This window comes from Scyliorhinus torazame, chromosome 17 (assembly GCF_047496885.1).
Source record: "Scyliorhinus torazame isolate Kashiwa2021f chromosome 17, sScyTor2.1, whole genome shotgun sequence".
Lineage (NCBI taxonomy): Eukaryota > Metazoa > Chordata > Chondrichthyes > Carcharhiniformes > Scyliorhinidae > Scyliorhinus > Scyliorhinus torazame.
Window position 1 is genome coordinate 125,045,134 of NC_092723.1, and position 26,872 is coordinate 125,072,005.

At 42.1% G+C, this 26,872-nt stretch overlaps 1 protein-coding gene across 3 annotated transcripts in view; it reads left to right on the forward strand.

Annotated features, from left to right (window-relative positions):
• The window catches only part of LOC140394127 (lipase maturation factor 1-like), a 107,554-nt gene extending 81,052 nt beyond the window's left edge, over window positions 1-26,502 (forward strand). The window contains exon 3 of one of the 3 annotated variants that reach the window (XR_011935822.1): window positions 20,354-21,397. Coding sequence is in view for 2 of the 3 variants with exons in the window: in XM_072481003.1 (XP_072337104.1) it covers window positions 8,303-8,345 (43 nt within the window). In the remaining variant the exon portion in view is untranslated. Of the gene's footprint in view, window positions 1-8,302; window positions 9,943-20,353; window positions 21,398-26,239 lie in introns of those variants that run through there. The other 2 variants (XM_072481004.1, XM_072481003.1) reach the window with 2 other exon arrangements.
• Window positions 26,503-26,872: the final 370 nt, after the last annotated feature.

A 26,872-nucleotide genomic window follows, 5' to 3' on the forward strand; every position in this document is an offset into this window, starting at 1 on the left:
GTTCAGATATATTTCTGTTCTTTGAACGCTGCAGTTCCAACATCTGGGTTCTGCTACCAATGACAAACTTAGCACTGGCCTTGTTCCCGTGAGAGTGAATTGGATCATATGTAACCGTCCAAAAAGTACATCTTTAGATGGGAAGGATATGGCAGTCACCTGAGTCATTTGAGTGCTTTTATGCATTAGGAAGCACAATTTCTAATTATTAAAGAATAAGCCCAGGAAAATCTGGAGACCCTTTTTTAAATTAATCTGTACATTGAAATCTTTCTTGCAAAGATTTGAAGCATTCTTGAACCACCAAGTCTGCAAGAGGAGAAAAAGAAAACATTGTCATAAGGCACCATATCTCAGTGTTGGAAAAATCAGTGGTTTCAAAAAATGCTCATTCTGTATATGTTTTTCTCATTTTTTTACTTGCTTTTCAGTTGTGGGCCATGCTGACAAGTTAATATTTGTTGCTCATTCCCAGTTAACCGGAGGATATTAAAAGTCAAACACGTAGGGCAGGATTTAATGGAAATTTTTCTAAGTGTCATTTGTGGCAGGTTTTGCTGGGCGTTTCCTGCCAGCTTTGCCGACGGGTTTCCCACTGCTATGTAACCACATGTAGTCACATATTTGGGCCCTGGGGAGTTTCTCACCAGTTTAGCCCACACTTAGAATTTTTTTCATCACGGGGTAGTTAAACATCAAGATCGGGCCGCCATTTTGAAAAGGTGCCCCAAGTGAGTGTGTGGATCCACCCCCACCCATTGGCAATGTCACCCCTCACACACATGGGCATTACCCCCACAAGTGAGGAAACCCCACTATGGGGTCCCTGGGTGTCCCCGTCTTCAGGCCCCGCCCCCCAACACACTCTCTTACAGGTTCCCCCTTCCAGGACCCCCTTCTGACATCCCCCAACCTCCCAAAGGACGCTTCTTACCTGTCCTGCATACCCCCACCCTCCATAACCCCCGCACCCTCCTTTCATGGGTATGGCCCCCCTCTGGCTCTGAGCCTTGACAGTGCCACCCTGGCACTCTTGCACTGTCACCCTAGCAGTGCTCCAGGTGGCTTGGCAGTGCCCCCCAGGCACTGCCCTGGTGGCAGTGCGAAGGTGCCCATGTTCTGGGGGAATTCCAAGGGGACACCCTGCATTATTCCTAACCACCCAGGGGCCTCCGAAAGCCTGGGAGACCATCCCCGATCGCTGATCCGCCTGGTTCACGTTCTGTGGACCAGTACTGAATGGCGCCCGGCTGCGACCTCTCTGGGGACACCGGTAGATCCTAGGAAGCTGATAGGTACCAGGTAAGTCGGCCTTGAGTAGATTTCAGGCTTACTTACGTGAGCATGGCTTGGTGCCATCCATTGTGGGCGGGTTCCCGATCCCGACGCTTCACAGGACTTGGGTAGTTCCATTGGGGCACGATGTGACCAGTAAATCGTGCTCGTAGTGTGCGACTGGAGTAACATATAGGCTAATCCACATGACAGGGATGCATGTTTTCTTCACAAAAGAACATTATTGAGCCAGTTAGCTTTTTCTAATATGCTAGCCTACAAATTATCAGATTTATTGAGTTCAATATCACAATTTTTCATGTTCGATGTAAACTCTTGATTTCTGGGTTGCTTTTCCGACTAGGCTATAGCATTCATTCTTCATTATTGTCAGCGTTGAAAATTACATTGCATTAGATTCAGACGATGATTGAACATATCTCAATTGAGTTTTGATGAATGTTCAAATTTCCTGTTATTAGTGCATTCCCAACCATATTCTCCAGACGACCATATTTGCAAACTCATGTTGCTGGACCGTGTATAGCTTTTTACATTACTCCACACTTTGAGACAATCGTTCTGGGTAGTAATTACACTTATATATATCGCTGATGAAGAATATGTAGCTCTCAAATAGAACGTTTCCCTATTTTGTAGACCAAAAAAAAAAATTGAAAGGAAGTTCACTTTGATATCGTCAAGTCCAAATGATCTTGACAGCAAGCCAGTGAGCTCTATAGGATGTGAATGAGCACTGGAAGCACTGCAGAGGGAGGAAAAAAACAACATGGTCTGGGATTTGAGTTCTGAAGAAAGACCGGAAAAGTGTGCGTTTTTCAGAATAGGAAAGAGGCATTAGGTGATTTTATAAAAACAAAGGGGAATGTAGAGGACAATTTTAAGTTGAAATATTGGTTGAAATTGAACTGTTGGAATCAGGCACATGCTAGTATTAGGCATTTTGGGACAGATATCAAAAAATTATTCATCATTGAAAGAATTGTTTGAAAAAAATTGCCATTGAACTTGCCTCTTCATGACTTTTTTTCCCCCAAACCACAGATTTTTTTGAAATTAAGTATTTCTGGCAACTTCTTTTGTCATAAAAGAGGATGCCTGTTGGAACAGCACAGAACAGCCAAGTAAAAATTTCAAGACCGAGATGTATAGATTAAGTCATAATTGATTTAGAAACCTCAAATACTGGCTGACTGCACACACTGCTCCAAATTATGTTCCTTAGATTATCCCATGCAGATATTTCAATTGTTGGATGCTTCAGCTTCATGTTGTGATTCAACATTTTGAACATTTAAGGCCAAAAAATGTCAATTGATCAACCACAAGATGAGTTGTTGCACTTGGTAATCAAATTAGTTGAGCATTTCTTGGTTCTCATTTCATGTTCATGGTGGCGGGACGGTAGAGGGGATTCTTTTCACAAATTGGAAATGAGTACTTTATTGCATTGAGTGACAGCAGGATCCAGTTATTTTTCTCTAATTGTTAAGACAATAACTGGAAATGGGAGATGGTGAGTGGAAAATACAGGAACATATGTTATGCATCTTCCTTGAGAGGTTTCCTGGAACAGCGTGTGGGAAATTGACAAACCAGTCACCATGAAGTTTAAAGTTGACTTTAGGTTTCAAGGTGCATCCGAATATCGATACTTTATTGCTGCTAAATTTCATATTTCCTTCTGTGAATGGGCTGTTGGGGAAGCTCAGGAAAATGGGACTGATGGAATAACTATCAAAGAGCTAGCACAGGTACAATGGGCCAAATGGCCTCCCGCTGTTTTATAATAATCCATGATTTTGTTTTTGTAGAAACCGTATTTTTCTTCTGATTTCTCATTCTTGTTTTGGCTGTGTTCTGCACTTGTCCATGGCATTTTAAAGATCTATGTATCGGAATCCTTTGGACATCCACTGTCCTTAACCTCTTTCCGTTTAGTAAATTTCAAACTCTATCCTTTTTTGGTCTAAAATGGATAACCTCACACTTGCTTACATTAAATTCCATCTGCCACAATTTTGTCCATTCACCTAGTCTCTCAATACCTCCTTGCAATTTTATGCTATCATCTGGACTGTAGACAATGTCTCCTAACTTTGTATCATCAGCAGATTTGGATATACAACTTTCTATGCCATCATCCAAGCCGTTAATGAGTACTGTGACTAATTGAGGTCCTAACACAGATCCCTGTGGTACACCACTAGTCACATCCTGCCAATTAGAGTAATTACCGATTATGAAAATGAAAATCGCTTATTGTCACAAGTAGGCTTCAAATGAAGTTACTGTGAAAAGCCCCTAGTCGCCACATTCCGGCGCCTGTTCGGGGAGGCTGGTACAGGAATTGAACCGTGCTGCTGGCCTGCCTTGGTCTGCTTTCAAAGCCAGCGATTTAGCCCAGTGTGCTAAACCAGCCCATTATCTCCACTCTGTCGCCTGCCACCCAACCAGTTTCCTAACCATGTCAATAATTTGCCCTCAACTCCGTGGGTGTCCACCTTAGTTAACAGTCTCTTATGTGGGACTTTATCAAATGCCTTCTGTAAGTCCATATAAATAACATCCATAGACATTCCCCTGTCCACTGCCTTCGTCACCTCTTCCAAAAATTCAATGAGATTTGTCAGGCATGACCAGCCTTTCACAAATCTATGCTGGCTCTCCCTGATCGACCAAAGTTTTCAAGGTGTTCAGTTACCCCATCCCTGATGTAGACTCCAGCAATATCCTCACCACAGATGTTAGGCTCATTGGTCTGTAATTCCCTGGTTCCACCATTTCACCCTTCTTAAGGGTGCCAGGTTGGCACTGCCAAGATGCCAAGCTGGTATTTTCTGCGTGCGTGTGCAATCGGGCTGGATATGCCTGCGTGGGTGTTGGTGGGGCGCAGGGTCGGAACGGGGACCCTCATATAGTGCGTTTGGGCTGAATGTGTGGGGGGGGGGGGGGTTGGGAATTTGCTTCGGGGCCCTCGGAGAAATGGCGTCCTGATCACTTGCTGCAGTGGGTAGTTCAGGCAAGCGGAGCTCCTCAGTGTACAAAACGGGGTTATGTGCAGCCGAGGATACGTGTTCCCCACTGAAGCCCCTTGTACAATGCGAGTTCCGTTGTATAGCCATGTGTTTCACGGCACTGCGAGCGCCTGGAGACACACGGCGAAACACGCTCGCTATGGCATTTTTTGTTCACATTTGGCTGAATCGAGCCCCTGTCACTTTTTGGGGGCCCTGGGGAATTTATCACTGGTTTAGCACAGACTTAGAATTTTTTTCATTTCTGGGGAGTTGAACTCAGATGTTAAGCCACCATTGTGGTGAGCTTCACCCCCACCCATGGGCAATGTCACCCCCCCACACACACATGGGCATTACCCCACACCCCCTATGTGAGGACACCCTGCTATGGGGTCCCTGTTACCTCCCCCCTCTACAGGCCCCCTTAAAGAGAACCCTGCAGGATGCCCTCCAGTCACCCCACCCAACCTCCCAGAGGGCCATTCTTACCTGCTATGCACCCCCCAACTTTCAAAATCCCCTTCACCCTCCTTTCATGGGCATGGCCCCCTTCAGGCTCTGACCCTTCGCAGTGACACTCTGGCAGACAGACAGCCTTGCACTGCCTCCCTGGCATCTAGGCAGTGTTCCTCCCTGCTTGGCAGTGCCATCTGTGCACCTTAGTGCCAAGGCGTCTGCATTCCATGGGGAGGGCAAGGGAGGTACCCTACGCTATCCACCCAGGTGTCCCCAATTAAACGGAAGACCCCCCTCCCCCTCTCCAGGTGCCATTCAGCCTGGTCCATGTTTGTGTGGACCAGTACTGAACGGCACCCGGCTGCAGCTTCCATGGGGAGGCTGGTAGATCCCGGGAGGCCGTTATATACCAGGTATTGCTATCTTTATTTGGTTCTAAATCTGGCGGTCAATATGGTTGCCTTCCTTAATCCTAATTACGTTTGCTTTAGAGTCGCCAAGTATCTTTCGATACTGCCACAAGGTTCAAACCCGAATACTGATCAAAGAGCCAATACACCAGTTAGTTAGTTCAAAGTCAATACTATTTATTTATACACACACACAGTAAGATCTACACATGCACAAAATACTACAAACTAAACTAGCTCTAACACTAACGCCTATACTTAGCTTCGGGTGCCACTCACTCAGAGGAACAATGGCCGTTGTTCGGATCTGAGGCTGCTGGGGTCGAAGTGGTACAAGAGAACAGCTAAGGTCGTCCGTCTGGTAGCAAGCGTTGACCTTGGACTTACTTGCTTCTGGTGTAGCTGGTGGAAGGATCTCTCCGCTTTGAGAGCCGATTCCAAGAGAGCGATTCTCTCTTGGGGCCTTCTTGTACCCGAAGGGGTTTCGCGCGCTTTTGGGCGGGCCTTGAACTTGGCCCCAATTAATTGGGCCGTATCTTGAGCACTCGTTTTGATCTTGACCATTAAAGGGGTGGGTGCCCTGATGGCTGGGCGTGTCCTAGGTGGCCGTTGGCCTGGCTTTGTTTATGCTTTCGGTTTGGGAAACTGGCGCCGCGAGGTCTGGAGCTAGATCGGCTGCTTGAGTGTCTTGTCTTTGTTCCCGGAGATGGGCCATCAATATGCTAATAGACCTACAGTTTCAGTTTCGTCTGGGAGCTGCGGTTCCAATATGCATAAAGGTTCTGTGCCTGCCTGCTTTCTTAACATTGTCCATAGTTCCCTACAGTCTTTGCAAACATCCATTTTGTATTGTGGAAGTGACCATCCCAGATGGCTACACAGGTAAGTTCGTCTAAGTAGGTTTAAAACCAATTTCGGCATGTGAAGTTTGGTCATGCCCTTTTGGGCTTGCTTCAGGTTCCGATGCCTCGCGGGACTTGGGTAGATCCCGCGAGGTGTGAAAGCTGCTGGAAAGCCCGCGAGAGGCCACTCCCGGGATCTTCCGGCTGTGTTGCGCTCTCGCTCGTGATCAACGTGGCCACAAAACACGGCATTATCTTAATTTTCAGGTTTTAGTGGGCCTACTTTGCTCTTGACCACCCACGGCTTCCTCCGGGTGCTCCGGTTTCCTCCCACAAGTCCCAAAAGATGTGCTTGTTAGGTGAATTGGACATTCTGAATTCTCCTTCAGTGCACTCGAACAGGTGTTGGAATGTGGCGACTAGGGGTTTTGCACAGTAACGTCATTGCAGTAATTACTGTAAGCCTACTTGTGACACTAATAAAGATTATTATTATGATTATGATAAAATCCCCAAGGTAACTTATTTATACTCGCTGCTCCAATGCTGCGCCCCTCTGGGTCCAGTCTACTTCCACTCCCCGGTGACTCCAGACCTCACAAAGTTTCATAGCATCAGGTTAAAAAAAAAGGGCAAGATCTTGCTGATTACTGTCTACCGCCCTCGCTTAGCGTGTGAATCAGTACATCTTCATGTTGGCCACCACTTAGGAGAAATACTGAGAATAGTAAGGGCACAATGTACTCTGAATGAGAGACTTCAATATCCACCAGCAAAAGTGGCATGGTAACACCGCTACTGACTGAGGTGACCATGCCCTGGAAGACATTTCTGCCGGCTGGGCCTGTGGCAGGTGTTGAGAGAAAAACATGAGGGAAAACTGACTTGATCTCGTCCTCTCCAATCTAACTATTTCAAATGCATCTGTCGATGGCAGTATTGACCACCGTCCAGTCCTTGTGAAGATGATCTTTCGTCTTCCCACTAAGGATCCATCCATCATGTTGTCTGATATCGCTAAATGGGATAGATTCAGATCATAGTTGGCAGATCAAAACTGGGAATCCGTGATATGCTGTGGGTCAGAATTGTATTCCGCTACAGTCTGCAATGTCATGGTCTTGCATATCTCCCATTCTTTGATTACCATTAGGCCAAAGAACCAGGCATACCTAAATGAGATGCCAACCTGGTGAAACTATATCACAGGATGATGTATATGCCAAACAGCGGAAGCATTATGCTGTCGACAGAGAGCTAAGTGATCCCATGTAAAACAGATTAGATCAAAAACTCTGCTGTCCTGCAACATTTAAATCTAAATGGCAATAGACAGTTAAACATCCCTAACCTCAATGTAGCCCAGTACTTCAGTACAAAAGACAACACTGAAACTTTTGCAACCATCTTCAGCTATAAATGCCAAGTGGATGATGCATCTTGGCCCCCTCCTGAGGTCCCCATCCCTGTTCCATTCACTCCATATGATATCCAGAAATCGCTGACATAGCAAAGGCTACATACCTCACTTACATCTGCTGAAGACCTTTGCTCCAGAACCAGCCGCACCTCTGAACTAGCTGAGCTGTCCCAGTGCAGTACAACACTGGCATCTATCTGACAATGCAGAAAATTGTCCAAGTGTGTCCTGTCCACAAAAAGGACAAATTTAATCCAGCCAGTTACTACACCATTAGTCTGCTTTTATACATCAGCAAAGTGAGGGAACGTGTCATTAACAGATCTGTTGAGTAGCACTCGCTCACTGATGCTTAGTTTGGGTTCCATCAAGATTACTCAGCTCCAGGTCCCTTTGTGGCCTTTGGACAAAAGAGCTGAAGTCCAGAGGCGAGGTGAGAGTGACTGCCCTTGACTTGAAGGTAGCATGTGGCATTTCAGAGTCCGATTAAAATTTAAAGTCAATTTGAATGAGATAAAAAGCTCTCCACTTGCTGGAGTCACACCTAGTACAAAGGATTATGGTTATAGTTGTTAGAAGTCAATTGTCTCAGCCCAAGGACATTGTCCTAGGTCCACACATCTTCAGCAGCTTCTTCAATGACCTTCCCTCCAACATATTGTCAGAAATGAGAATGTTTGCTGATGATTGCAGTGTTCAGTTCCATTTGAAACTTCAGATACTGAAGTGGTCCTGACCCACATGTAGCAAGTCGTGGACAGCATTCAGCTTTGGGCTGAGACGTGACAAGTAACCTATGCACCATGCAAGTGCCAGACAATGAGAGGTCCTAACATCTTTCCTTTGAATTCAATGCAGCCATCACCAAATCCTCAATCAACATCCTGGTGAATACTGTTGACCAGAAACTAGTCCAACAATATAAACGCTGTGACTACAAACGCAAGTCAGAAACTGGGAGTTGTGCAGTGAGTAACTCACCTCCTGACCCCAAAACATGTCCACCATTGACGAAGCGCACGTCCAGAATGTGATGGAATATTCACCACTTGCCTCGATGAATGTAGCTCCAACAAAACTTAAGAAGCTTTCCACCATCAAGGACTAAGCAGCTGATTTGATTTGCACCCTATTCACCAACAGAAACATTCACTCCCTCAACCATCGGCATTCAGTGGCTGCATTGTGGACTATACAGGATATATTGCAGCAATTTGCCAAGGCTCCTTCGACACCAACTTCCAATCCGCATCCTCTACCACCAGAGGAACAAGAGCAGCAGGTACATTGGTACACCACCACCTGCAAATTGCCCTCCAAGCCACACACCATCCTGACTGGTCTAAACCCTGGAACACCCTCTCTAACAGCACTGTGGTATATCTACACCACACTGACTTCAGTGCTTCACGAAGGTGACTTGCCACGACTTCTGACCCTCGCACTCCATGAACCATTAAACAAAAAAGCTTTCAATGGGAATTTTTTTTGTCACAAAGAAAGATAATCTTACATTTGTTTGATGCTATATTGCATGCCCGAGATCTGTAAGTGCTTGGCAGTGAATTACTGTGTGTGGACCACTGCTGTTATGTTGCCAAACATGAGCACTTGTTTGCCTCGGAGAACAAAATAAATAGCATATTAATTTTGTTTTGTGAGATTTGAAATGTTCGTTTTCACACTGGTAGACTTCCTGATCGTAAATCTCTGAATGGTGCTGTGGGAACTTTTATTGCCTCCTTAATGATCAGTACGGGCAAATCACACTATGATATTGCAGCCCTCTTTTAGTAATGCACTGAGCTCGAATTATGTGCTCAGGTCCTGGAGTGGAGTTCAATCCATAATATTCTGATTCAGAAGCACAGTTGAAACCAACAGAGGAGGGTATTTAACTTGTTACTCCTTAAAAAGCTAGAACTTTTAAGTCTTCAGGTTTCTATGTGTGAAGGAGTGTTAGAATTTATTTTTGCTAGTAAATGGATTTTCTCTTTATTTACATGTAGCTTGGAAATTAAACAAAGAACTTGAAGTCATAAACAGTCTATTGTACACACCATATATTTCATGTTCAACCAAGTATGTGGAACTTTTCCTCGTCTTCAACCAGCCACAACAAATAGGAAACAATGTGCTAATGAAAGCTACTACAAGTGGTTCCAATGACATTATAACCCATAAAAGTGAGGCTTTGTGGGCTTATTGTTTCAGCCTGTGATTAGTTCCACCATTCATTTAAAAAAAATAATCTGTAACAAATGTATGAATGTTATTTTAAAATATGTAAATGATGTGGCTGGGACTGGATATTGCCTTGGTTGGCACCAGCCAGCACACCCCTTTCACGCTACAAATGTCATGCGTATTTCTGCGATATTACAGGAGTTTAGTCTGTTGTAGATCCCTGGATAATAAAAGTAATCAGTGTTAATATGCTCACTGGTTCAGGTCCCTTACTAGCAATTCCAACTGGCAGGAGGAAATGACCTATGCATTCTGTACATTATGTGCAAAAGTATGCGATGTAACAATTACAATTTGTGCACTTCAGAGCTTTTGTGTATCTCAGGAACTCAATAATGAATCTCAAATTATTTATTGTTTGAATTTGCTCTGGGATGGACCTCTATTGCTCAAGGTAGCTGGTTGTCCAAACTTCAGTGAGTGTTCAGTTCAGCGTCTTCATTCAGTATTCACATCACGTGTTGTGGAAGTTTATATCACGCCTGTGAAACTGAAATTCGCTATTACATGGCATTGTTGAGGCAAATAGCATTGATGCACTTTGGGGAGAAGCTGGATAAGTTCCTAAGGGGGAAAGGGGCAGCAGGAGATATTCTGGGAGTGGACAAAATAGGATGGAAGAGGCTCGTGTGGAACATAAACACATGCATGGACCAGTTGGGCGGAGTGACCTATTTCAGTGCTGTGGTGGTCCTCAGGTTAAATCACCACCAGTCAGCTCTTTCCCCCCTCAAAGGAGAAAGCAGCCCATGGTCATCTGGGACTATGCGACTTTATTTTTTAAATTCTGTGAAACAACCTTTTACCATATCTAAATTTGAACCAAGTGTTTCATTTTCTTTGCTTTAAGAAGAAATCTTTTTTCAGTACAGTATGATCCTTCCAGACTCATTGTTGTCATTGGTAACACATTGCTGTGGTTGTTGTTTGAAATGTTTGGCAGTTCTGTCTTGAAAAAATTAAACTTCTTCAGGTCAGACCCTGTAATTGATCCTGGCAGATATTATGGTGTGCAGTTGTGATGTTGAGTGTTGACACATGGTACAAGACATGGGTTACTGGATATGACATACCTCATCATGTCTTGGGTCATGGCAAAAGGAAGCAAGACGATTTGTCAACATACAAATGTACAATTTTTATGTTCGCTATGCAAAACACAACCCAGGGTATGAGATTATGCAATTTTTGGGCACCAAAATTCATGCTTTTGCATAAACGAGGCGTATAAGTTGACCCCTCTTTTCAGTCATGACATGCTATACTTGCATTTGTTGTCAGTCTCAATTTTTCACCCTAGAAATACATGCTTTTGTCAGCTTATACTGTAAATCAGTGCATTGGACTGAGGCGATTTTGATTGTGTTGCAAAGAAGATGCATGGGAGTTGAAAACACATCCATACACAGTACACCGCACACGACATGGCAAGTGATGAACAGAAATGAATTCTCAAGCAAAAAGAACAAAATACGAAGCTGTTTTCAAGCTAAAAGTCATAACATTTGATAACTCATCCATAACCTCTGCAGCGAGGGAATTTCGTATTAGTGAAAAACTGGTGCAGGAATGGAAGAACTGAAGAACAAAGGAGGCCAAGATCAAATGCGCCATCTGAATAGAGATCAGCCACTGACCTGACCTTGAGAGATGTATATCGTAAGAAGTCCTCAAATTTTCAGAATGGTTACATCGTCACCAGAAGTGCAAGACACATACGCTCTTAAGAGGGCCAAATCAAACCCTGAGTCCAATGAAGATTTAAGATCAACAGCTAGTTGGTGTTGCTGCTTTATGGAACAAAAATGACCAGCAGCCTACAATGTTGAACACAGATTCTTCTTCCAATACTTTGGGGAAAGTTCAGAGCTGTTGTCTGATCTCAAGGTCCTGGTGATCATTATGAACTATTCAAAATTCACTCTTGTGATTTTTGTTTTACATGCAATCAGATTGCTAAGAATGGATCTGGGGCTGATTTAGCACACTGGGCTAAATAGCTGGCTTTTAAAGCAGACCAAGGCAGGCCAGCAGCACGGTTCAATTCCCGTACCAGCCTCCCCGAACAGGCGCCGGAATGTGGCGACTCGGGGCTTTTCACAGTAACTTCATTTGAAGCCTACTTGTGACAATAAGCGATTTTCATTTCATTTCATTTCAGTTGGCCAGTTATTCCTTTCGAGGTACGCTGACTCTAATCAAGTGGTTGAGATTATGTCAAAATGATGATCACTGAAATAAGCATTGTAGTCATAAATGGTTGGATGTTATTAAACTTCAATGAGATGAGGAGGAATTCCTTCTGAGAGCAGCTAGCCTTTGGCGTTTACTCCTCCAGAGAGCACAGGAGGTTGAGTCATTGAATATATTCATGGCTGAGTTGGCACAAATCTTTTGATCTATAAGTGAGTCTAGGGTTGTGGGCAACAGGAAAGTGGAGTTAAGGCCACAGTCAGATTAGCCATGATGGTCTTGAATGGCAGAGCATTCTTGTGGGCCAAATAATCAACAGCTTACGATTTAGAATTTTTTAATAATAACACATTGGGGGTTTGAATTTTGATCTCCAATTCAGGCTGGAGTCACTTGAATGTTATTTATTTGCAACACACCTGAACTTCAGAACTCTTTACCTCTCTTAGGTTTCCATGCTCTAATGTTAAAGGCGTTTAAAAACAAGTTGATTTATCTCACCCTCGTCCCACTTTCTAAAAAACCTTTATTATGTACTCCAGTCTGACCTTTGACCCAGACTGCGATTTTAAAATGCGATGTGACGTAATCTTTTTTTCTTATTTTATGGGATATGGACATCACTGGCAAGGCCAGTATTTATTGCCCATCCCTAATTGCCTGTGCGCTAAGTGGCTTACTGCGGTGTGTCTGGAGTCCCATGTAGGCCAGACCAGGGAAGGTGGGCAGATTTCCTTCCCAAAACGATGGACGTTAATGAACCAAATGGGCATTTACAATAATTGATGATAGTTGTCATGGTCACCATTGCTGAGATCACCTTTCAGTTACAGATTTTATTAATTGAATTTAAATTCAACCAGATGCCATGGTAGGATCAAAACCCTGAGGACATTAGCCAGGGCCTCTGGGTTACGATTGCAGTAACATTATTGCTAAGCCATCCACTCTCCGCAGCTTCTCCTCGCATCATTTTGAATACTTGGACTGGATTTCCCTTGACTTTTTCTGCTGTAATGCAATGAGTTCTATCTTTCCCCTTTCTCACTTTGGCTCGGAAGTAGCACTGTTGCCTGTCAGTTAGCAGATTGTGGGTTTATGTTGCACCAAGGCCTCCCCTCACTTTCAGGTGGACTTTAAAAACGAAATCTCTTGGCACTTTTTATTTGTTCTCAGGATATGGGCAACATTGAAAATAATGAAATGATCTAATTGCTCAAGGAATGGTGTTCAATCCAGAAGCTTGCTAATGTTAGCTGAATTCCAAGGTATGTTTGGTTCATTTCTGTTGTTGTTTTATAAATATTTTCCTCTCCTCCGAACATAAAATTGAATTATTTTCGCTCATTTTTAAGTGACTACTCCAGCACCCCCCAAGCATTTTAAAGCCCCTGCTATGCTGTTTTTTTTTTTTTAACTGCCAGTTTATTGGAAAATAATTAGCTGTAAATTACAGGAAAATTCCATACACAGTATACATCAGATTGCAAACAGACTAGATGAAAATGTGATTATGAGGTACGCAGACACAGAAAAGTCTGAATTTCTGCCACGGATGAGCTAAGGACACATGTTCTCAATATGTTTTTAATAAAAGACAGCACAAACAGAATTGGTATAAATGAATGGTATCTTAAAATGTCTTTAAAAGGTAATGCCCAAATTCTGTTTGATTTGATTGATTGATTACCGTGTGGCAGAACTGTTTTGGAAAATAAAATCACAAAGTAGTAAAAAGACATGTTTATTGAAGCTTAATTGTACGGATTGATGTTATAACTAATGGTAATTTCTGGGTTTCTTCAGATCTAATTATGATTTGAGTAAAAGTCCAATAATCTGTCTGCCTTATGTATTCTGTATGTGGCAATATATAGTCTTGTTCTTCTGCAATCATGGATTCTTAATCACTAAAACATTGTCCTATTTAACCCATGGAGGGGAAGAAGTGACTAAATCTTTAATCTCTGAGGAGGTCTTTGTAAAAGGTCAGGACCTGACTTGCTCCGTGAATGGTTGACGAAAGCCATACTGTATGATCAGAATTACAAAATGTTACGGTTCTGGGGGGAGATTGTTTGGCTTGCCTATCAGTGCTAGCTTTCTGATCTATCTACCTGTACTTATTTTTGTAGCCTGTCCTTTACTCCAAGTATTTTAAAATAATATTGCAAATTGTGCTTCCATCATTGATTCTGGTAGGTTACTCTGTGTTTGAGTAACTTTCTATGTAAAGAGATTCATCCTCATGTTTCTGTTTTTTGATGGCAATCATAAATTTCTGCTTCCAATTTCCAACGCCCCAAGCAATGGTAGCTTTTCCTCCTCATAATTTTTAATACTTTGAATGGATTTTCCTGAACTTTATCTCTGCTGTAACGGCACGAGTTCTAGCTTTCCCCATTCTCACTTTGGCTCAGAAGTCGCACTGTTGCCTCTTGGTCAGAAGGTTGTGGGTTCAAGCCCTGTTTGAGGACTTGTAAAGCTCACTGACTGCAGTACCCTGAGGCTTCATTGGTGGAGGTGCCGTCTTTTGGATGATACGTTGCACCTGGTCCGCCTTGTCTGCTTGTCAGTAGGACTAAAAAGAAAATTCCTGGGCAGCACAGTGGTACAGTGGTTAGCACTGCTGCCTCACGGCACCGAGGTCCCAGGTTCGACCCCGGCTCTGGGTCACTGTCCGTGTGGAGTTTGCATATTCTCCCCGTGTTGCGTGGGTTTTTCCCCCACAACCCAAAGATGTGCAGGCTAGGTGGATTGGCCACGCGAAATTGCCCCTTAAGTGGAAAAGACGAATTGGGTACTCTAAATTTAAAAAAAAATAAAAAAAAATAAAAAATACCATGGTGCTTTTTATTTGTTCTCAGGATATGGGCAAAGCTGAAAAGGCAATTATCTAATTACTCAGCGTGATGTTCAGTAAATATTTGAAGAAATCACTTCTCGCCGTTTTGGCTATGATCAAGTGTCAGATTAAGCCCAAGATGAGGTGCAAGACCTTTCTTGTCAGCTTGTACCTTGTATGTCTCTCTTGTGGCAACCATGAAATGGGTTCAATTTGAATTTGAATTGGTTTTTGGAGCAAGCAATGAGTTGGATTGAGGGTTTGCCCTGTCCAATCTGAGCATTGGCTTTGTAACTTTAAGGATGGGATAATTTTTTTAAAAAAGTAAGTATTTGAAGAAGAGCAGGGGAATTTCTTTCCCCAGTTTTTTGACCAAAGCATGACCTTCAACCAACATTGCTGAAACATATTGCAGTGACTGGTTTTTGCTGTCATTGGGACCATGCTGTGTTCAAATGCGTTGTCATGTTTGCTGATGGAAGATCAGTATTTGCAAAGTACTTGTCTATGAAGCAATTTGGAATATCCTGACTGTGTGAAAGGTGTTATCTAAATTGAAATTCTTTCTTTCCTTTATCTCTCTTCATAAAGAATATTATTCTCCCTTGGCGAATTGTCCTTTTCATGCCCTAACCACCCTTCCTAAAGTAGGCACCTAGAACCTATAATTCTAGTACCACCAGTCCAACGCCGGCATCTCCACATCATGGCTATAATTCTAAGTCAGTGTAGAAATTGCTGACTGGGCAAAGGTGTGGCTGCAGTGACACTATTTTAGCCCCATGCAACTATTTTAGTTAAATTGCCTTGTGTACATTCACACAATACCGGCAGATAATTTTCATGCGAGGATTTACTTGAACGCCTATCACCATTCAATATCCAAGGAAGTGTAAAACACAAAAAATAAAAACAACCCATGTAAGCTCTGCTTTTCATCTTCCCATTTTATCAACAAATGAGCAAAAAAGCACTTCAAATGCTGTGTGAATATATTGAGATCAAATGCCCAATAACGTGTCTATTACGCATTTTGTATTTACTGATTAGCAATGCAACTAGCCACATCTGGAGTCCTAATTAGCCACATGTGGGCAGCGGGTAATATATTGGACAACAGTGTTCTAACTACAGCCAAACTAATTTGTAAATATAGAAAAAACTCATTTAATTGACACAGTATGTTCCACAACATCAACTTAATTTAATCTTCTAACTCTAGTGATGAGGTGTTAATCAGGTAACAACTGCTGTCTGCGTTCTGGAAAATATTCATGTCAAGTTTAAATTAATTGCCCTCCCAGGCTATAACAGTGCTTCCCCTAATGTCTTCGCTGTTTTGTATCATGCCTGCGGTAGAAGTATTTTGTATAGTCACCAGATGTAAAGTTCAAAGGGATGGGGAGGGGAAGTTTCATTCCATGGCATTGTCCTGTCTCATTGCACAAAAAGTGCACGAGTTGTTTCAAAAATTGAGCAGCTGGCTATAGCCTTAAACCTAGTAATAAAAAAAAACAGCTTTGTGGGTTCATTCTATCGCCACAGAGGATGTGGGTTTGTCTGTCTCCTGTTTGAAATGCAGGAGAAAGGTATCTGTTTTAGAATGGGCTTCAAGTTTGTCCAAAGTTCAGTTGCATTTTTGGCCTCCACTGCGATGTATTATTGTGAACCTTTTCATGGGATCATTAATGGATAAAGACATTTGTAAAATAAGTTGATTTTAAATTATGAAGATTGTCAATTGAATCAAATTTAGTTACAGTTTATGTTGATATTGTAAACTAAATGTCTGAGAATATGATTAATGTAAAAAAAAACCAAATATATTGAATAAGTTATCTCGCGTCGTGAGGCCATGCTCTTTCGATGTTTGTCACCACTCTGCCTCATCATTACAGAGTTGTGACTCAAAAGTGTAATGCAGCTTGATGGACAAACTGTCACCATTCCGAATGATTGGTAGTAAGCTCCTGCTGCACTTCAAGAAGATATTCACTGTGTCTTTGAGGTGTTTTCTTTGTCTTCCCCCGAAATGTTCGTCATTTGAATTACGAAAACAGGACTTGGCAGGGGAGATAGGTTTTGACCATCCAGACACAATGTCCAGTCCATTGAAGTTGATTTTGCTGGAGTTTATCCTGAATGTTAGTGGATCTGACTTCAAGAAGGGCATTCGCTTTTGCTCAGTTGTCCTTCCATTCAACCAAAAGGATGTGACAGAGGCACTGCTGATGGAGTTTCTCCAGTGGTCTTTTGTGTTGCTGATGCACATGTCTCACTGTAGTACAGGAGTGTGGCGACTACAACTGCTCTGTACACTTGGAGTTTTGTTGACTTGGGGATGGCTTTGCTGTCAGACAAATACCCACTGCCGGAGTCCACAGAAGCCTGAGCTGGCATAGCTTATCTGGTAAGGATTTCCTAGTCACTGGTGGCCTTTTGAGAGAGGTGGCTGCCGGGAATTGCTCAACTTATTCCAGTCTCCTCTTCAACATATATTGGGGAATGGAATATTTGGCTGACCAGATGTGGTTTGATGGGTGTTTTGGTTTGGCAACATGAATTTCTTATATGCAGAATACTTGCAAATTGGTTGCAAAGTGGGCAAAGATGCTACAGCCACCTACAAATTGCAGATCATGTGTGCCTATGGTGGTCAGTTCATTTCGTTTTGACATAGAGGCAACTGAGGTTGAAGAGTTTTCCATCTGGATGGTACTTAATACTCAAACCGGAAGGCAGTTATGAGGTGCATAGCCACTGTCAGGTGGATTGTTGATTCGTAACCATTGTCTGACCAACTGAAAAACAATAGAGGACTCTCAAATTCGATAGAATGGAATATATCTAGCACTAGACAGATGACTTTCGGTAAAGAAAAAAATACATTTGCTAAGATTTTAGAGGGTTGTCATCATAACCAGGGGGCTGGTTTAGCTCACTGGGCTAAATCGCTGGCTTTTAAAGCAGACCAAGGCAGGCCAGCAGCACGGTTCAATTCCCGTACCAGCCTCCCCGAACAGGCGCTGGAATGTGGCGACTAGGGGCTTTTCACAGTAACTTCATTGAAGCCTACTCGTGACAATAAGCGATTTTCATTTCATTTCATTTTCATATTCACAAAAAACTTGAAAACCCCCCCAGAAAATGTTGAAGCCACGCAACAGGTCTGGCAGTATCTGTGGACAGAAACAGAGTTAATGTTTCAGTAGGGAAGTGAGATTAGCCAAGCATTGGTATGGAGTTGATTGGCCTAGTAATCTGTTTCTGTGCCATACTATTCTATAGTTCTAAGGAAAATATAATAATGGATCTGATTTGAAATAGAGACAAGTGTTATTAAATATTTTTCAGTAGTTATGAAAGTATTGTGAGCATTCCTATATTCACTTTAGTTGACAAATGAAGAGTAATCCGCTAGAATTAAGAGACAGCATTCCTTAAACTTGCTCTTAAAGCTTAAACTTTAATACATGGGGGTTTTCATTTGTTTGCATTATGCCTGTTATTTATTCTCATTGTGCATGATTGTGCATAAATTGTCAGCGAGGACCTGTTCAGTGGAACATGGACATTGTGATGAGTAAAGAGTAGTTGAATCTTGTAGCAATGTGAACCATGCACTAATATCAATGTATTTTTATTTTCTGTTGGAATACAGAAATATAAAAGACTTGTTTTTAAAATCTGGAATCTACACAACAAAATTTTATGTTCTTTCCCCACTGGCTTTTCTTACTATGTAGATAACATATTGAGTTTTAGGCATGGTTTATGGATTAGCGTTGAAACAACAAGACCCAACGTCAGTGCTAGACATTTCAATGATGTTATGCTATCTCTGTTTCAAATTGGCAGACATTTCTGATGTAGCTTTTGAGGATTTTGGCGAATTGTATGATTGTTCCAGTGCCGGATGTAGAAGGAATGTCATGACCAAGATGTAGTTATTCGTGAAGTAGCTGACTCCTTGCACCTGGAGCAGTCATGGATTAAACATCCTGATGTTAATCTGAGCCTATTTCCAGTGGTCAATTCTCAGCAGCTATGCCAGCACCTTTGGGTTCTTCCCCTTTCAAAGTTGGGTTCCTTCAGTGCCCACCTGTTGTGTTGTCTGTTAAAAGCAAAAGGGCAAAGAATTCACCATATGGAACTTAACCCTCCCTCTGCTCTATTGCAACTACAAAGATTTGCTGCTGTGAAACTTCCTTCAGTTTGAATTGTCCAATATTCAATTGTAAAATGACACCAGTTAAATGTGGAAAAAAAAACTAAATTTCTTGCTTCTAGGCTTGTTTGCCATCTTATTTGAGATCATGTTGATTTGAATTTGAATCTATATGTAAAAGTTTGATTGCGATGCCTGCACCACATAAGCACTGTGCACAATAATTGACCTGGTTCTCTGCATATTCTTGCTTAAATTGGCACAATAACTGGTGGGGTAGGGGTGGAGCAGGGTTTAAATGGCTTTTGAACATTTAACCATTTGCCCTCTTCAGGGTACTCTCTGTCACAAACAGATTGACATTTGAAGCACTTATTAGGGGGTAAGGGCAAAAGGTTAAAGCTATTTAGGATGCCTTGTAATTATTACAAGCCTCAATGCCCTTGTTAAAAACAAAAAGTTGTGAAAATAATCACCCTGTGTGTGTTGGAATGGCTCACAGAAGGTCATTAAACAAGCTATGCAAGTGGATTAAAAGGTGATTTTTAAGGAAAATTAGAAAAAAAACTTTTGCTTCATGTAAAGCATGTAACTGAAGACCATCATTAGACAAAGAAAAAATAATTTACATCTTCGACAGCTGTTTTTAGTTGGTGCCAAACCTAAATATTCTGCAACAGTCGTAGGGGAGGAAATAAGCTGGAATGGTGGTAAATGAAACCACTTGTCTGGTTTCAGCATTCTCTTTGTTGTGGTTGCAGTTCTCCAAACTGGGTTCCTAAACTCTGTAATTACACTGTCCATATTGCTAGGAAGGAAAAAGAAATGCAGAGGAAGCTTTCTCCTCTAGGGTATTTGATTATAGAGACGGAAGGAAGGGTCTTGCTGAAGAACTCCAGGGCCCTGGTAATTGGAGAAATATTACCTTGCAGTGTACATGCTGTTTTTATAAACAAGAACCATAGTCACTTCATATAAACCTGCCAAAGTAAAGTAATTACAGGATATTTTCACAAGTTTAGCAGTGTGGAGGTCTGAAGAGTTGGTCTGTTACTTGGTAAAACAGAACCAAATAATTTCAAGAATTAATGGAAATTGCAATGCAAACAGTATTGATCACTTCGAATTTTCGCCATGGTTTGCTGAAATCAAATCTTGAGTTGAATGATGTACATTAAAGCTGGTAGTTATTTTTTGTTCTGTGATTTGGTGATGATATACTCTGGAGAAATTGGTTCAGTTAATTCAAAGTTACAAGACGTTTACATGACTATCTTTCTTAACAGTGACATTTTAGCCATTGCAGATTTGACTGTGTGAAGGGATGGTATTATAATATGTAATTTAGCTTGTTGTTGAGATGGCATTTTCTGTCATTTAGTGAAATAGTTCTTTAATTTATTTCAAAATAATGCCACTCACAGATCTAAACCCTGTTGTTTGTTTTCCTCTTCAGATCAGTCAGACGTGGTCACAAACCTATCATTTCAGTCATTGCAGTATCTGCTGAAACCTCGGGAACAGAGAGGTTATGTGGAGCTAATGTCTGTTTAGTCTGATCAAATTCAGAATGCCAATCTGACCGAGCAGCAAAATCGGCAACAATTGTGGAATTAATAATTTTTCAGTTACTAAGTTTTAACTGAAAACAGTACAAAGTTAGGTTGTTGACTCCAGATAAGAAAAAAACAAACTGGGTAAATAAACTGTTAAGTAATGTGCAGTTAAAATCTAACTATGATCAGGACTCAAAAAGAACAAAAATGTAATTAAGAACAATCTAAAATGTAAAACTGTTGATGAATGACCACAAGTCCACCATTTGGAGAATGCAAACTTTTTTAAAAAATGTAGTTCATTGGCCCCATTATAGTTTAGTGACCATACAGATCAGGAAGATGCAAGAACAAATGGCCGCATGAATGTGGGGTTGCAGGGCATATGACGCTATTAGAACTACATCACACCAAGAAGTCAACACCTTGTGGAAAGAAGGAGTGAAGAAAAGGAGGAAGTGAAAAGAGATGTCCATCACTTTCGGTGGCAGAATGATATTGTTGGGTGGGTTGATTCTTTATGTCTATAGCCTTACTGTAAACAATTTTAGTGGACGTTAGGATACCAACAGATCATACTTTCGGAAGTAGTCAACCCATCACATTATGATCAGCTGCAAACGTTTCCGAAGTAAATTTGCAGTAGTGATGTTTGAGATTTCCATTTTTAAAGTGTGATTTATTTTTCTGGTTGGCAGGATTGTTGTGCCAGTGCAATGTGGGTAGGGGTCCATCCCGCTGGATTCCCATTCGAATCAGGTGTGGCTTAATTTTCTTGCCCTCAAAAAATAATACTCATGTACATTCTGGGGAGCATCATTTTAAAATATAAATGGTATTTAAAACAGACTGCATGTAGTGCTGTTAATTTCTTATGAAGAATGTGCTGTGCATGCTCAACTGTCAGTTTAAAATAAGGCAATAAAAAGGCCATATTGCTGAAACCTTTGTTGCAATCTAATTTCTGAATGTGTATTGATTTGCGTGTTTCTCTACTTGAAATTTGCTTTTTGGAAATGTGGAAGAAGAGGATGAGAAATTGATATTGGGACAGGTTAGCTTGCAGCAGAGGCTGTCTACTCTTATCCCATTGCTTGCACTGGCCCAGACATACCTACCTCGAAAAAATAAATATATTTTCGAAGGTTTAATTTCATCAGACAGGTAGTGGCCGACTTCTGCTGGAATCATACCTGGGAGTGAGTGTCGCCATGAGGTGGGGCCTTGATTTTGGCTTTGATGGTGACCACAACACCATTCCTCAGTTTATTCCAAGCTATTTTAGGACCCATATGCAACAGCAGTAATGGACAAACAGGACCTTGCAGACTATTTGGTGGACAGCAGAGTTGTGTGTGTGCTGAGCCTCCCAAGTTTATGAAGACTGAAGGACGAAAGGCCTGGATGAAGGGTTCAACAGTGGATGGGCCAAGGTGTGGCCAAAGGTTGGTGATGTTACAGAGGTGGAGTTAGGCTGTTTTATAATAGCGGTTCTGGAGAGGGTGGGGGAGAGCTGGTGTGGGGTGAACACCAGCTCTGGATTATGTCGGATACCTTGTTCAAGTACGCTGCCTCGACACGAGACAGTGACTAGAGAAGGAAATGGAGTCAGTGGTCAACAAGTTTTATAACTGCTCTCTGATTAACATGAGAGGGGTTTAAGTAACTACAATCACCTATATTTTCTGGCTGTTGGGGAGTGAATGAATATGTTCACCTCATTAACATCCATTTCCCAGGCAAATATCATGGGCGGGATTCTCCAATAATGGGGCTATGTTCCCACGCCCGCTTAATAACGCTGGTGAATCACTCTGGACTTTCCTTAAGAAAGTCCTGAGTGATTCTCCTACCTGCAGGGGGCTGGCAGGGCCCCGGAGTGCTTCTCGCAGCTCTGGCTACGGATAATGGGGCCCCCTACATACGGTCGGGTCCTGCAGCGGCCGCCCTGTGGGACACGGCAGACTCGGACCACGGAGCCGCACCTGAAATGTAGCCCCCCCCCCCGAGATCGCGCGCACCCGCAGGTCCATGATGCCCGCTTGCCCCCCTGGCCGTCCATGAGGTGTCCCCCCCCCCCCCCCCCGGTGATCGATCCTCCCGCCCCCCCCCCCCCACCAGAGCGGCCGCGGAACGAGTCCGCAGCCGCCACTGGCCATTCCCAACGGCCGATAGGTGGTTAGAACCACACCGTCGGGAACATGGCCAGTTTTCCTCGGAGAATCGTGGGGGGTGCCTCTGTCAATGGCGTAGTTCGAGCGCGAGAGACTCCCGAGCGATTCTCCGGCGACTGGAGAATCGCGGGAGCGGCGTCAAACCGGATTTCGGCACGGATGCTCAGAGAATCCAGCCCCTCGTCTTTATTGATTGCCACTTTTCATTCTCTGTATTCTCAGTCCTATATTTGCTGCTTCTTTTCTCTACACCACCTTCCAGCATATGCTTAAAAAGTCTGAAATTTCACGCTGCATATTGCTATATTTTAATCTCAAAATCGAGCTGTGTTAATGTTTCAGCGTAGAAGGTGTCTTGGTTTTTATAAATTGAAAGATATTAGTTACTTTCTCCATTAGAAAACGATACAGAATACAGTTGGATACTTCTAACAATCTTTTGAGAAGACTTTCATCATAGAATTTACAGTGCAGAAGGAGGCCATTCGGCCCATCGAGTCTGCACCGGCTCTTGGAAAGAGCACCCTACCCAAGGTCAACACCGCCACCCTATCCCCATAACCCAGTAACCCCACCCAACACTAAGGGCAATTTTGGACACTAAGGGCAATTTATTATGGCCAATCCACCTAACCTGCACATCTTTGGACTGTGGGAGGAAACCGGAGCACCCGGAGGAAACCCACGCACACACGGGGAGGATGTGCAGACTCCGCACAGACAGTGACCCAAGCCGGAATCGAACCTGGGACCCTGGAGCTGTGAAGCAATTGTGCTATCCACAAGGCTACCGTGCTGCCTTGCTATACTTGGCTGATTTGGATCTGTTGATCAAAGTGGCAGTGTTGTCTGTGGGATACAGATAGAAATTATTGTTGCTTCATGATGCACTGTAATATGCCAATAAAGTTTGAACAGTTATTTTTCAAAGTAAATTATGCTCTGTACCATTCAACAAAAATGGATAGCTGCATTTCCTTCGTGTCCTGATGGGTAATGAAAGACTTGTAAAGAATTAGTGGTTTTTACATTCTTCGAATTATATTGACTTTTAATATTTGTTTGGAGAATTTGTCAATTGGTAGTATTGCAACAGGCATTCTCCTTTATGCTCTGGAGGCTGCCTTTTGTTCCTCTGGGGGAAAGTACACAGTGGCTAATGTCATTTCAAATGGGCTTGCCTGATTCTGACATGCTGGCCAGTTTAGTCGGGGAAAGGTTATTTACCTATTGTTTCAGAGATCCTTTCTGCAGGAAAATCTGCTAGGTAGTTCTTCTTTTGAACATTGATTTAGTTATCTGAACTGTTAATAATTAGAAAGTTCATATTGTGTCCCATTTATTTGTCCCAGTTAGGACTTTAAAAGGAAAAAGGAGGTATAATTATTTTCACAGCAAGATTTCTTCAGAAAATCTCTGCTTTTCTAGGCAGCTAATGAGCTGGAGATTCTGGAACATGATGTACTAGTCTGACTTCATGTGTATTTAATCTCATGGACACCTGGTCTAAATGAAGATCTTGATTTCTCCAAGCTCATCTGGAGTTTTGAGATATTTGCTATTTTGAAAAGTTTTTTTGAGTAAAGTTTTCCAATTTAATGTTTTCTCTGGTAACTTTATTTGACACATTTAATTCCTAGTTGTAGTCAGTACGAATCAGAAGAGTGTGGTCTGTGAGAGCTTAACAGTGATAGAGATGCAAAGCCTGCAGTAAAATCATAACCTATACTATTTTCTGTGTCAGTAAAATGGTGTGCTGCTCACTGTTTGGCTCACTGTCCTCTGTAACATTGTGCATAAGGTCACATTTTGCTGGAAGCATGGGCTAGAAGTGACTATGAACTTTTGTGCTGTGAATGTAAGTATCTAGAGCATTTTCAAATTGTAACAGACTCCTCATGGCTTTAACGCTGATATAGCCTGCCTCCTAAAATTTCATTTGGCTAAAGTGATGTGTTCTCTTTATTTTAATAGTGGTGAAAATTCATCTTTAACTTATGTCGAGGGCAGCACCGTTCCACAGTGGTTATCACTGCTGCCTCACGGAGCTGAGGACCCGGGTTCGATCCTGGCCCCGGGTCACTGTCTGTGTGGAGTTTGTACATTCTCCCTGTGTCTGCGTGGGTCTCACCCCCACAACCCAAAGATGTTCAGGGTAGGTTAATTGGCCGTGCTGAATTGCCCCTTAATTGGAAAAAAATAATTGGATACTCTAAATTTATTTTAAAAACTTATGTCGGAATTAGCAGCTTGATGTTTAAGCTATTAGATTTATTCCACATGCCCAGTCTACAAAAATACCACAAGGCAGTAATTGAGTCACAAAATTCTCGAAGTTCTGAACGCATGTTTCAGGGTACTTGGAACACAAACTTTTACTGGTGTATATGTTCAATTTGGCATGATGTGAGAAAAGATATGCAAACCAGGGAGTGTTTGATGTTACCCACCTTGTGGATCTGGTTTTTAGTATCTATATGTCCAGTTGTTGTATAATCAATTAATAAAGAATATTTATTAATTTAAAAGAAAAACACAAGGCAAGGAGGACTATAATATACGACAACAGTACACCTAACTAAACTGATGGCTTTATACACAGTATTACATGAAATTATCCCTTGATTTATAACTACCTACGTTTAGTGAACTCCAAGACACCCCTTTGTTCCCAAACAACATCCAATATTATATAACCAGCAGATAATTTCTACGCAGGTTATTTGTCCATGTTTGGGAAAACCGCCTTCAGTTTCAGCAAAGGCAAAATCTTTTCCCTTTCAGTTTCACATCTTAACCGGCTGCTGATTAGCAATTACTTGTGTTTGGGAGACTTTCTGTTGCTGGGTGTGGCTGTGATGGTAGCAGCTGCTGCTGTGCCCCTTTCTCCAGTAACTGAGCTGTAGATATATTATTCTCTCCTTTTGATGTTACCCACCTTGTGGATCTGGTTTTTAGTATCTATATGCCAATTTCCTTATCGCTCCACTTTGAAGTTACCTCTTCTATACCCCATTGTTTTCCCCTCGTTATATAGGTAAACACTTGCTTTTCCCACTGGTATGCTAATTCGTAAATCAAAACCTGTTCAGACAGCTGCCATTATCAACTCCCTTTTCAAATTTTATTTTATTCCAATTTCATTTTTTAATCTTAATTTTCCTCAATTCTCCCCAGATGTCATTACACCTTTTAACGTACAGTTTGCTCTTGAAGCCATACAGCCTCCTTGCCTCAGATGGTGGACTAGAATTTTGCGCCATTACCTCTGCATTACAGTTGCCCCAAAAAGTAAACTGGTTACGGATTTTCCCTCCCAACGTATGGACAGAAGACTTGACTTTGCTCATTTTCTAACCCCACTGTGCCGGACTCGAGTTTGCAAAAGCTATTGTGTTGTGGATGTGAGCCTTCAACCCATCACATCCATTATATTTTGCAAACCGTTGTCCCCGTTAGCAATGAGATTATGTAATCGACTATTGCTAGTTATTTTCATTTTATCAGGATAGTTGAAATGACAAATAATAACCCTTAAAATCAAATTTCAATGCATAAAACAAGTTTTTAATGATTTTGTTACACATACTATTGTCTGTTTTTGTTTTCCAGGTATTCGTTTGGTAAGTGGATGAAATTTTAGACATTTTGAAGATTTATATGGTACTGATACAGTAGAAAGAGCATGGTTTTAGTTCACAATTTGTAAATCAACACTTAATGACCTTGATGAAGAATATCAGTTGCAATAATGGTGAGTGATAGAGTAATCCACATTGTGTGTTAATAATATCGATCTGTCATTTCAGTGGTTGTAAAAACACTGCAATTAATGTGAATGATTCATAAACACCATTTCCTTAATGACCAGCTTACACTTGGTGAAACATGTCCATTCATTTTGTTTGAGGTCTAGGATGCTGAAAGGAAACTTGATTATAAAGTGATAAAATTATCTGTTTCAGTTACGTTCTAACCGTTGCACGTTATGTGTTAAAGCTTAGGTGGCGCAGTGGTTAGCACTGCTCCCTCACGAGGCCGAGGACTCGGGTTTGATCCCGGCCCTGGGTCACTGTCCGTATGGAGTTTGCACATTCTCCCCGTGTCTGCGTGGGTCTCACCCCCACAACCCAGAGATGCGCTGGGTAGGTGGATTGACCATGCTAAATTGACCCTTAATTGTGAAAAAAAAATTAAAAAGATTATTGAAATGATGCACATCCAAAGAATGAATTACTTGTGTTC